This window comes from Nicotiana tomentosiformis, chromosome 2 (genome assembly GCF_000390325.3).
Source record: "Nicotiana tomentosiformis chromosome 2, ASM39032v3, whole genome shotgun sequence".
Classification (NCBI taxonomy): Eukaryota; Viridiplantae; Streptophyta; class Magnoliopsida; order Solanales; family Solanaceae; genus Nicotiana; species Nicotiana tomentosiformis.
This window is the reverse complement of record NC_090813.1, coordinates 42,271,149-42,283,839: the sequence shown is the minus strand read 5'-3', so window position 1 is coordinate 42,283,839 and position 12,691 is coordinate 42,271,149. Positions and strand designations below refer to the sequence as shown.

At 35.7% G+C, this 12,691-nt stretch overlaps 3 protein-coding genes and 1 long non-coding RNA gene across 9 annotated transcripts; 1 reads left to right on the top strand and 3 right to left on the bottom strand.

Moving 5' to 3' along the window:
* LOC108944141 (uncharacterized) lies at positions 1–5,391 on the bottom strand. Of its 6 annotated transcripts, none has more exons than XM_070195225.1 (2): positions 597–5,391; positions 1–497 (listed from the first exon to the last, which is right to left on the bottom strand). In XM_070195225.1, exon 1 carries the CDS (start codon positions 4,719–4,721, stop codon positions 3,792–3,794), a length of 930 nt encoding a protein of 309 aa, XP_070051326.1. In that variant the 5' UTR covers positions 4,722–5,391; the 3' UTR covers positions 1–497; positions 597–3,791. The 6 variants fall into 6 exon arrangements, with proteins under 6 accessions (XP_070051326.1, XP_018624406.2, XP_070051325.1 ...); XM_018768890.3 differs by having other exon boundaries at positions 1–493; XM_070195224.1 differs by having other exon boundaries at positions 1–743; positions 807–5,391.
* On the bottom strand, positions 494–994 carry LOC138891370 (uncharacterized mitochondrial protein AtMg00810-like). Its single transcript, XM_070193186.1, has one exon. The coding sequence runs from the start codon at positions 992–994 to the stop codon at positions 494–496; it is 501 nt and encodes a 166-aa protein (XP_070049287.1).
* Positions 5,392–7,237: 1,846 nt separating the features above from the next.
* On the top strand, positions 7,238–9,594 carry LOC117275323 (uncharacterized). Its single transcript, XR_011413826.1, has 3 exons — positions 7,238–7,618; positions 7,649–9,334; positions 9,450–9,594. It is a non-coding gene; the product is annotated as an uncharacterized lncRNA (long non-coding RNA).
* On the bottom strand, positions 7,902–10,581 carry LOC104090498 (laccase-11-like). The gene is made up of 6 exons (XM_009595601.4): positions 10,353–10,581; positions 10,075–10,226; positions 9,733–9,977; positions 9,482–9,610; positions 8,449–9,372; positions 7,902–8,361 (listed from the first exon to the last, which is right to left on the bottom strand). Exons 1-6 carry the CDS (start codon positions 10,458–10,460, stop codon positions 8,231–8,233), a joined length of 1,689 nt encoding a protein of 562 aa, XP_009593896.1. The 5' UTR covers positions 10,461–10,581; the 3' UTR covers positions 7,902–8,230.
* Between the last annotated feature and the right edge of the window lie 2,110 nt (positions 10,582–12,691).

The window sequence follows — 12,691 nt, the reverse complement described above, 5'->3', positions numbered from 1 at the left end:
TTGAGAGAAAAATGGAAGCTTCTAGGTTTTCCTTGTATTTCACTGAGAGAATCAGAAAGAGTCTATACAATCTTTATTTTCCTTCTTACCCGATGAGATGGGCTGACTCGGTCTTTATATACACAACTCAACTAATTACAATGCCTAAGATAAATACATAGTGGGTTTCTGGGCCCAATAATGAGAGAAAGAAGATAAAAGAAGAAAAGAATCCCAAGTGCCCAAGTGGCTAAGTAACAGCATTTGCATTTGCTTGTATCTCAACACCCCCCGACAAGTTGGAGGGTGAGATAACCCCCAACTTGCAAAGATGCAGATGATGGACAACTCCCCCCAAAGGTTTAGTGAACATATCAGCGAGGTAATTGGCACTGGAAGTGTGAAGCAGCTGAAGCAGACCCTCATGCAACTTGGTGCGAACAAAATGGCAGTCCAATTCAATGTGCTTGGTGCGCTAATGGAAGACAGGATTCTTAGCAATGTGGATGGCTGCCTAGCTATCACAAAACAGACTAACATGAGAAGAAAAAACAACACCAAAATCAGAAAGAAGCCTGCAACGCCAAGTAATTTCAGCAGTAGCTTTACTCATAGACCTATATGCAGCTTCTGCAGAGGACAAGGAGACCACAAATTGTTTCTTTGACTTCCAGCCTACTAGACATCCCCCTAATAAAATGAAAAACCCACTGATGGACTTTCTACTATCCGGGCAAGATCTCCAATCACTATCACAATAGACACTGAGAGAAAGATCAGGAGAATTATTATAGAAAATCCCAAAATCAATAGTACCCTTGAGATACCTGAGCAAACATAAAGCAGCCTGCAAGTAAGGAAGGCAAGGCTTCTGCATAAACTGACTTAAATGTTGCGCTGCAAAACAAATGTCAAGTCTGGTGTGGGTTAAGAAGTTGAGCTTACCCACTAAACACCTATATGTCTCAGGATTGGGCAGGGGATCACCATGAGCAGCCTGCAACTTGTCATTCATCTCAAGAGGGGATATCACTTAAGAATAATCATAGGAATGGAACTTTTTGAGGAGATCATACACAAACTTTTTCTGGTGCAGTAACACTCCACCCTCAGAATGCATCTCTTCAATACCCAGAAAATAGTTAAGATGGCATAAATCCTTAATTTTAAATTGATCATGGAAGAAGGTTTTCACAGCAGCAATCTCACACAGACCTGTCCCAGTGATGATAATGTCATCAACATACACTACTAAGAGTACCAAAGCATCACCAGAACCTTTGGTGAAAAGTGAATAGTCATTAAAGAAGTGTTCATAGCCTCTAGAAGACAAAGATTGAGACAACTTGGCATACCATTGCCTTGAAGCTTGTCTCAATCCATACAAAGATTTTTTGAGTTTACAGACCAAAGGAGTGGAAGTAGAAGCAGGGGGTACAATACATACAGAAAGACCAGGTGGAAGCTTCATAAAAACTTTTTCATCTAAGTCCCCATGCAAGAAAGTATTATTAACATCTAGTTGGAATATAGGCCATTGTCTTTTAACAACTACAGTAATTAAAGTTTTAATAGTAGACATTTTAATTATAGGTGAGAAGGTTTCATGAAAATCAATGCCTTCAACCTGCGTATCACCCCTTACCACAAGCCTAGCTTTATATCTTTCTATGCTCCCATCAGCTTTGTATTTAATTTTGTATACCTATTTGCAGCCAATTGGCTTCTTGCCCTTGGGTAACTCAACTATGTCCCAAGTACCATTAGTCTCCAATGCCTCAAACTCTTTTCTCATAACATTCTGCCACTCAGGGATAGCTGCTGCCTGAGAATAAGTAGCAGGCTCAAATGCATGATGCTCACTAGAAGTAGACATAACAGTTGAATTGGCAGACCTAGAGTTATGATTAGGTAAAGTGCAGACATAATTCTGCAGATAAGAAGGAGGATTGTGAGATCTAGATGATCTCCTTAAAGGAGGGAATTCAGATTTATAGAAGAAGAAGGAAGATTAGGAGGAGCAGGAGAGCTGTTCAGAGATATTTCAGAGTCATGAGGAGCAGAGTTGGAGGGATAAGGAGAAACAGGAGATGTAACTGATGGGGCAGGGTAAAAGGAATCATGGAACAGTGAAGAATTCTGCTTAACAGAGTGATCAAAACAGGCAAAAAATGATAAATTTGACATAGTAGGGGAAGTAGATCCAGATTGAATAAAAGGGAATATATGTTCATGAAATATAACATCTCTGGAGATAAAACAGGTTTTATTCTGTAAGTCATACAACTTATAGGCTTTCTTCCCAAAGGGATAACTAATAAACATACAAGGAATGGCCCTAGGCTGAAGTTTGTCCCTATGAGGTTTTGGGACAATAGAGTAACATAAGCATCCAAAAGCTCTAAGATTTGAGTATGTGGGGGGGGGGGGGGAGAGTTATATAAGATCTCATAGGGACTCTTGTCCTTTAATACACTAGAAGGGAACCTATTTATCAAGAAGGTGGCTGTGAGTATGCAGTCTCCCCAAAATCTAAGAGGGAGACCAGATTGGAAAAGAAGGGCTCTAGCAGTTTCCAAAAAATGTCTGTGCTTCCCTTTCCACAACTCCATTTTGTTGTGGAGTGTGAGGGCATGTTGTCTGATGCAGTATCCATTTCTCAGAGAAAAACTTTGATCCAACAGTGCTGGATCCCAACTCTAAAGCATTGTCACTTCTCACATTTTGGACTTTCAATTGGAATTGAGTTTCAGCCATGGCAATGAAGCTTTTAAGAGGTCAAAAGCATTGATTTTGGCTCCCATTAGGTGGGTCCAAGTGGCTCTTGAAAAATCATCAACAATGGTCATAAAATATTTAGAGCCAGTATAGGTAAGAGAGTGATATGGACCCCAGGTGTCAATGTGGATCAACTGAAAAGGCTTTGTGGTTTGTATACTACTGTCAGAAAATGACAATCTTGTTTGTCTAGCTAGTAGACATATTGTGTAGGAAAAAGACTGTTTGGAAGATAAGTGTGACCCAAGCATATAGATGTGTTTCATTCTGGAAAAAGGAATATGCCTAAGCTTATAATGCCAAACCACATCCATTTTATTGATATTATTCAAGATTGCATCAATATTCACATGTGTTTTATCAGCATCAACAAAATTAACATTCTTTACATTTGTTTGTATCTCAGGGAAAACATAGAAAGGGGAAATAACACGGGAAGTCGCACTAGAAGAGTAACAGGAGGTGGTACTAGGAGAAGCAACATGAGGAAGTAAAAGCTTGTAGAGATTGTGGTCCAGTTTACCAAGAACCAGAGGCATCTTCAGAGAAGGGGCATGTATAGCATAAAGAGTTCTGGTAAACAGAACAATTCCATTATATTGTTCTAACAGCTTATGAACTGAAATAAGGTTGTATTAAAAAGAAGGAACATAAAGAACATGATGAATTGTGAAATTTAGAAATAAAGTCAAAGATCCAATTAAATGAACTTTGACTTTGTACCCATTTGACAAAGAAACTAGAAAGGGTACAGGTAGTGTTTGCACATTAAAAAGTAAATCCTTATGAGAGGTCATGTGATCAGAAGCTCTAGAGTCTATGATCCAAATAAAACTATCTATTTGTGAAAGCATGCATGACTTTAGCAGAATACTTTTTGATAACAGCTTACCAGCAAAATTAGCATAAGCCATTAAAGTGGGAGTAGAGAAGGAATCAGCAGACACATGGGACTGTTGCAGTAACATCATCAGCTGGGAGAATTGATCTTGTGTCAGACCAGAGACCATTGAAACATTACCAGACTTAGATGACTAGACAGAATCAGGACCCATATTAGAGTCCACATTAGCAAGAGGACCAGGAGAGTTCACTTCAACATGAGCTGTAGTTTTCCTACTGTCAGGCCCCTTTGTGAACTTGAAGTTTGGAGGATACCCATGTAGTTTATAGCATTTGTCAAGGGTGTGACCAGGTTTCTTACAATATTTGCATGTAAGGGGTCTTTGAGCATCAAAATTAATTCTGGAAGGGAATCCTTGTTTAGACACCCTAGCATTGAAAGAGACAGATGTAGGGAGAAACCGAGGAGAGGTAGAGACATGTCTCTGCTTCTCATCTGACAACAGTAGTATACTGAAGACGGTGTTCACAGATGAAAATGGTTTAATCATGAATATATTGCTTCTAGTTTGCACATATACATCATTGAGACCCATCAAAAATTGATACACCTTTTGAACATCATCATCTTTCTGATAGTCAGATTTGAAACCACAATTGCTGCAAGACCTGACTCTACTGATTGACAAGGAATCAATTTCATCCCACAATTTCTTGATTTTGTTGAAATATGAGGCAATATCAAGTGACCCTTGTGAGATGTGAGCTAGATCTTTCTTAAGCTCAAATACCTTTGCAGCATCTGCATGACCATATCTTTCCTCCAACTCACTCCAAATATCTTTGGCAAGTTCAGAGTACTCAACACTACGAGTAATATCTTTGGACAGGGAGTTGGTTAACCAAGAGACCACCAAATCATTACACCTCTGCCATTGTCTCGCCAAGGGAGAAATGTTAAGAGGCTTAACTGAGGATCCATTAATGAAATCCAGTTTATTTCTAACAGACAAAGCCATAAGGATGGTTCGTCTCCAACTCCCATACCCAGTACCATCAAAAAGTAGAGAAACTAATGAAGACCTTAAAACATCAGACGTATGCATATAAAAGGATGACATGGATATGTATAATCATCCTCGTGAAAAATAGAATGAGAGGTAGTAGGACGAGCAATTGGTAACGCAGATGAGGAAACATCATTAGTCGGCATTTTGTACATAATTAATCAGAGAAAAGAATACACACACAATCAAACAATGAGAAGAGATGACTAGGGTTACCAAACTTCCTTTCGCGACCAGAAGGAATACGACCTTGTAGAAAAAATTAATGACGAAGACAAGCAAACCCTAGCTGAATGTGCAGTTGCAGAGAAACAAAACCACCAAAATCTAGGTTGATGAAGACTTCTCAGAAAACTCCAAATAAATTCGATCAATCACCAGAAATGTTCAAATGCTAGTAGAAGTGCACTAATTTCATCGTCAATCCCGGAAAACCTCGCCGAAAAAGCTCAAAACACGAAGGAACAACGGAAACTCAAAACTCCGATGAAAAAGTGTGAGGGTAACATTGGACGAGAGGTAATCACCTGATCTATCTAGATCTGGCTCTGATGCAATATTAAAACTTGATTCAAGCATAAATTATTGAGGTTTTGTCTAAGTTCGTGGTGAGATAGTTGAAAGAAAAATGGAAGCTTCTAGGTTTTCCTTGTATTTCACTGAGAGAATCAGAAAGAGTCTATACAATTTTTATTTTCCTTCTTACCCAATGAGATGGGTCGACCCAGTCTTTATATACACAACACAACTAATTACAATGCCTAAGATAAATACATAGTGGGCTTTTGGGCCCAATAATGAGAGAAAGAAGATAAAAGAAGAAAAGAAGCCCAAGTGGCTAAGTAACAGCATTTGCATTTGCTTGTATCTCAATAGTTTATTTTCTATTTGATTTTGTCTCGCTTAATTTTTTTAAACAAATGTTACCGTCTAACACCTCTAAACTGAAACATTGGATAATTGATAAGTACTCCCAAGGTTTAGAATTTTCGCATATATACGGAACTTTAAACTTATTTATCTGGTTTGTCTAAGTTTTTATATTTATAGAAAATAACTAAAGTTTTTTATAAAAAATATATAAATTTTGTCAAAATCTATAATTTATCTACGACTTAAATATAAATTTTTTGTACAGAATTCGGCCAAAACCTACAATTTATATACAACTTGTATACAATTATGTAAGTTGTAGATATTTTATATAATATTTTTACACTCGATATACAAAATATATACAATTTGTTTATGTCTTCTTTTTCGAGTTTCAATCTGTAATTCCAACCAAAACCATCTCGAATCTTCACTAAATTCTCTCAAAATTGAGATATAAACTTCAAAAGATATTCCCAATCATTTGCAACAACAATCCAAACAAAAAATAATTTTGCAAATTCTAATTTTCGAATTCAAAGCTTATAAGCTTTCTAATGGCTATCAATGTAGTTTAAGCTCATGATACACGACCAACTTCAATTTAGTTTCAATTACACTGTCAATTAATTTCAGTTTAGTTTCAAACAGTACTATTGTTGACAATTTCTTGTTTATTCATCTAAAAATAAATTCGATAACCCATTTGTATTGGCGATTTATGTATATATTCTATGGCTTTTAACGAGTTGAATTATTTTTCTTCACCATTCTTCAAAGCTCCGAGCATGTTCATCTGCAAAAGCCGATTCGAAGAGGAGCAGAGAGAGAAACATCTATAAAGAGAAGGAAAATAGAGAAAAATTAAAATGGATAAGATTGGAATCTAATATATTATTTTGTATATAAATGATAAATTGTATATGCTAAATATAATTAAGTAATAACCTTTCTATGAGGGGTAAATAAGTTTATAATGTAGCATAAATAGGTCAAAATCCCTATTATAAATTAGAAAGAAAAAGAAACTAAACCTATGCACAAAAACATTTATAAATTCTTCACGTCTAGATTATCAAAAACTTAAAGTAAATAAGAGTTTACAAATTATGGTCATATATAATACATGTTAAAGTAATAGATATGTGAAATTCAGTCAAATTAATAAGAACACTTTCATTTAAAAAATATTATTGTACGTTACTAATTTTTTAAAATTTTATTTGTTGTTTCATTGGATCATGAGTTTTATAAGGCGTCCACCAAAACATTGAAAATTTAATTTTATTAATACAATTACCAATTCTCAAAAATATAATGAAGAATAAGTTTTGTTAGCTTGCAAAGGATAGAAACTTGCAATAGTTTTGTAAAATATCTACTTTGAATACGATTAAATAAAAATGCGTGAACTCTCATCTTTCAATAGTGCTCATTGCTCACTTTGAGTAAAATTATCATAACTTTTAATTTTGTAAAGAAAAGTTGAAGGACAAATCATTCAAACTGTTGGAAAATGAATTTCAAAGGCTACAATTTCCCTTTAGAAATCATGATCAAATTCTTTCTATGACTTATATGTTTCTTAAATTAAGCATATTTCACTTGTTAAAATCTCTAGCCCCTTACATTAGTTTCCAACTCATATTAAAGTTCTATTTTCAATCTCAACCTCCTCAAATACATATTTCAACACATCAAAGAGCAATTGGGGCAACGTAGAACATAAAAACTAATCTAAAACTTGATGTAAATTTACGAAGCAAAAAGCCAAATATTATTCCTTAAATTTTCGTTAGGGCGCAGATATCCTTTGAGTATTCAGAATTGGTGCACATATGCTTCTTATTAGTACTGAGAGAAAATGGAAGAGACTAATTCTTGATTAGCTGGGAACTTGAATACCGAAGTCTAGCGATGATGTTGTATATATGTTTCTGTCAGATTATTGCGAAAGCATTAATGAGGTAAGCTTTTGAGTTACATTTCGATTCTGCAATTTTTCTTCCTTAGTTTGATTGCGGCATCTTGTGCTACAGATTTCCACATGCAATTACTCTGCTATGCTTCTTCTCTGGGTACCTCATCTCAAGTTCTTTGTTTTCCAGGAAACAGTCATATTAATCTTTCTTATGAATATGACCGGACGGTCCAAACTAAGTTTTAAAAAATCTAGGAAGAAAGGGTTACCTGGTGTGTGTGTGTGTATATATATAACTTTCATGTAACCGCCTTTGCAATCTGTAAATTCTGAGACCATGCTGCATATATAACTGCATTCTTGAACTCAAATTAGGGGGTTTGAAAACTTGAAAGAAAGAATTATGGATTTATTCAGGTTTGCTATGGTTGATAAATCTGTCAAGTCAAAAGCGAGTATCAACAGATTGTATTTCAATTCAACGTGTAGCTAGATATTAGATGAAGCAGGAAATACATAAGAACAGAAGTCCAAAAACACATTTTTATGTGTGGACCTTTATTACAACTCAAATTACAAACCAATCCCCTTAATTTTCTTGATAGAAACTCCTTTTTTCAATTTTGCATAATTTTCCTACGCACACTTTCTGAAATGTGTATGATCATCCTCGAAGCCTTTTGCTTCCTTATGGCACACCCATAAACGAATTGTATAAATCTGCACACAAAATCCCTTCTGTACAGATGAAAAAGAAAGCCTTGTCAAATTAGCAGTGTGGAAGATCCTTTGGTGGAGGAAGAATATTGTGATCTGATCCTGGCCCATCTTCCACTAAAAATGCTGTTTTCAGTCCCCATCCTGTGTGCAACTCCAGATGACAGTGAAAAAACCAGACCCCTTCACAAAAATACGGATATGTTAAGAATAGATTATGCAGCAATAGAAATGTTCATTAACTAATTATCTTGATTGTAATCTTGGTACCTGGATTATCAGCTCTGAATCGAATAGCAGTCCAACCGCCAGTTGGAACACCTACAGTATTTCTTTCTATTGGATCAATCAAGTTGTATTTTGCTGGATCCTTTTTGGGGTCAAAGTTTCCGACACCAGTTCCAACCACAAAGAAATTGTAGCCATGGAGATGGAAAGGATGTGATTCCACCGATAACAAGTTGGTGTCTTGGATAACTAGTTCGATAGTGGAATTGAAAGCAATCTTATTAAGCCTTGTGCCTAGATTTGTCCTTAGGTTGGCTGTAAGAGGTGCCCCTGTAAAATTGAATTGAGTAGGTGGTTTGTCTGGGAAATCTGGAGTGTATACACCCTTAATGTTGAAGTAATGAGCTTGAAGAAGTGCAGTTTGTGGCATGCTAAAGGTAATGTTGTTGAGAGAAGCCGTTAGCCGAGTTCCATTTAGACAGGTGGGACAAGGATTTATTCCTAGGCCTACTGTAAACAAGAGGTGTCGATCAACATTTAGGGGAACGTTTGCTGGATATTTAGGGGTATTTAGGCTTTTGAGTTTAGAGTTATAGGTCAAAGCAAAGTCTGTGTCATTTTGTGCTGGCAAGCTTGGAAGTTTTGGAAGTACACTTTCTGGGATTCCCTTGTACTGGAATATAGCAGTAGCAGTCTTGTTATCCACAGAGATTGGAGCATCCATGAATGCCCTTGCAGCCATGAAGTATCTTCCTGGAACTTGGTTGGCACGAACCAGAACGTTTGTAGTCTGCCCTGGTGCAATCAGAATGGCCTCTGTGCTGAATGGTTTCGTGTAAACTGCATCAATTTCTACTACTGTGAAAGTATGATTAGCCAGGGCAAAAAACAGCTCATCATTGAGAGCAGCGTTGACAATTCTCAACAGGTATGTCTTCCCTTTTTTCACTTCCATGGCAAAAGTATCTGAAAAAGAAATTCAAATATTAAAATGATATTGGAGGCAAACATTCTTAACAACCACATTTGTTCTCATACAACAGGGTTGAAATGCTCCAGTCAATGCCAATCTTACGTTTCTCAGAACATGGAAAAAGAGGCCCTGGCTTTCCGTTGATTGTGTGAGCATCAGACATATTAGGTGGAATACCCAATGCGTTTCCTTGTTTCTCTACTTCTTCTACATCAGCATCCCACCATTCTCCTGCAGCACAAACGATCAAGTAGAAGCAATGTCATGTGTCATTCATGCTTTGCCATATATAAGAGAAGTTTGAGAAGTTTCTGGGGTGAATTCCATTTATACAGATGAATGGCAATACCCACCTAGTACAAGTACTTCTTCCCTATCTGGCTGAGGGAAAGGGAAGGGAGTTCCTTGTTGTGGCATGATCACTATAGCACCATAGACTGTTGCTCTTAGCCAAAGAATGTGTGCATGCCACCATAAGGTTCCTCTTTGTCCTGTTATATTGAAGTCATAAACATAGCTATTTCCTGTCTGAATAGGGCACTGAGTTATGTAAGCTGGCCCGTCTGCCCAACCATTGCGATATTGTTTCAATCCATGCCTGCAAGAATCAGAATAAAAACATCCTGTTTGAGCCTCTAACATTTGACAGACATCAAAACATTTTGCAATTTTTATATGAATTTAATGCTTCTTACCAGTGGATGGACAAGTTATACTGTGCAAAGTTAGTAACATTTATTTGAACTCTATCTCCTTCTCTAGCATATATAGTTGGCCCGGGAAATCTCCCATTAACTGTAACAATTGGTTTTGCATGGCACAATCTGCTCACATTTGCCACTTGAACCTGTAAAACACAGAAAGTTGGCCATGAGGAAAAGAAAAGAACCAAATGAGGGTATAAAACAAATCATTAGGTAAGAACCACACAGTAAACAAAAGAATATTTTTCTTGAAAATTGAAGACACTAACATCAAACTGATATTTCTTAAGGGCAGCCTCAGCAGGTAGACAAATGAAACAAAGAAATCCAATGACAAGGAAGCCTAGCAGTGGAAAGAAACTTGTCTGCTTTGCCATTTTTCTTAGCTAGAAGTTCTTAAACTACTGTGTGAATGGATGATGAGATAAGGGTACAAGTAAGAGGCATATTTATATAAGTTAAATGCCAGAGGCAAAAACCATTTATGAGTTTTTCGGTTTGTTAAGGGAAGAGGGGGTTGTAACAGAGATTAGGTAGAAAAAGATTTGAATGGGCTGTACTGCAAAGCTTTTAAGCAAAATACTGATATAGACATTTTGTGAGCCATTGACTAGCGTAGAGGCTAAAATCAAAGGCCACCATACTCAATCTAAAAAGGAAGGGAAGTTTATACAATAGCATATTAGTTTTGAACTTTAGCTTAACGGTAAAGAAAGACGTAAGCTCACTGTTTGGTGCTATTACATAAGGAGGTGGACGTTCATTAGTATGTAAAATGAGACAGACATTAATTCCTTAAGGAACATTAGTCTTAACTTCAGATTTTGCTTTCTGTCAATAATACTAATTCCTATCGAGTTCACTTCTTGTTTAAGAGCTGGTTTTACTTCTAAGATTTTGTTGCTTTTCTTCATTTCCTCGAATTCTTGGCCACGCTTTGCTTCGGGAAGCCTTAGATCTCACTTAAAATGTTCTGTTAAGATTTCCTTTTACGATGAACAACCTCTAGCTAATACCAGACCACTTATATATTTGTTGCAGAAAAATTCAAGTTGTGCAGCGTTAAAATGTTAAATGACCAGGTTTACTGCATTACATTTGATTAATACTAAAACAAAGCTAAGCAGTTGAATATTAATTTAAATCAATATGGCTGCTAAACATATTACGGTAATAATATGACGTCTTTTGGAGTATGAAGCATATTTTGCTTTTAGAAAATAAGAAATGAACCAAATCGATGTTTTCCTACTAAGACAAATGTTCCCTATTTTATTTTATTTTGTTTCAAACTTTTCTCCAATATTATTTTTGAATATTTTCAAAACCAAACGTAATTGCTACTTTCATGCTCGAAATTTTTACTGTTAATTCTGTAATTTAAGATAAGGAAATAGAAAAGCAAAAATGGAAATATCACTTGAGAATCAGTTGTATTGTACATGTTAACTAGCGGGGTTGGTGAGTGAGTATAAGTTTTTATTTTTTTATTTTGGTGAAGTAGGTTTACATAAAAGGAATGACGTATTTTCCAGAAGGAATGAGTTATTATAATTCTAGTTTATTTTTGGTAGGAAATAGGACTATCCCCTCACTCACCCCCCGTCCCAAACCCCTCCCACAAATTTAATCATTTGCATGCTATAAATCATCTTGCAAAATGGCCAATTAAATTAATCAAATAAAATAACATTATTTAATACTCAATGAAATTACAAATAGAAAGTTTTTGATAGGTGTCCATTCGAAGAATCCCAACGAGTTCATGGGAGAAATTAGAAGCTAGTGGTAGTTGAAAACTCAGCTTCATTGGCTGCTCAATCGTAGCAGTTGATATAGACATAACAAGGAAGGAAATTGCTAAAATAGATAAGTGTTCGTTGTGCTTTTATAATCTTGTAAACCTACTATAAGTATCACCATTTGTTAGACACTTTTTGATGGGTATTTTTGTGTGTGTGTGTAGGTGGGGGGGGCTTCTTTCTTACATCGATATCATTTAAAAAAAGTTTAAATTATATAAATTGAAGTGTAAGCTATTAGGGAGTTTAAAAGATAACTATAGGTATTTGTGCAAAAAATGTGAGATTAGTAACTTATAATAATAGAATACTTGTTGCAACGGATTAATATACTAATAATATGACAAGTTTTTAACACTACTAGTATACATTAGTTAAATTTATTATTATTTTTAAATTGTGATGAAATGGAAGCGTAAAAGACGATAGTGAAGAATGGTAAAAGATTAGAAGATATTTTGGTAGATGTAACCCTTCACTTCAAAAGTTCACGATGAAATTACACTTAGTTTTTCATGCTATTTTACAAATCAAACAAACGCTAATATTGCATTATCATTTGAGTCAACTACATTCTCAAATCAAAACATTGACTTTAAACTGCAAGATATTACTTACAAATTAACTTTGGGAACTTTATGCAGTTAATCAACCATTTCATAACAGAAATGCATTAAGATGTGTGTAACTATTTCGATTAATTTGAGAAACAACTCAAGGAGTGAGGCACAAGCCTCTCACCAGGATCGCCTTGTAGTTTATTTAAGAATGAGCAAAGACATTAGAGAAGTTTCACACCGTATTTG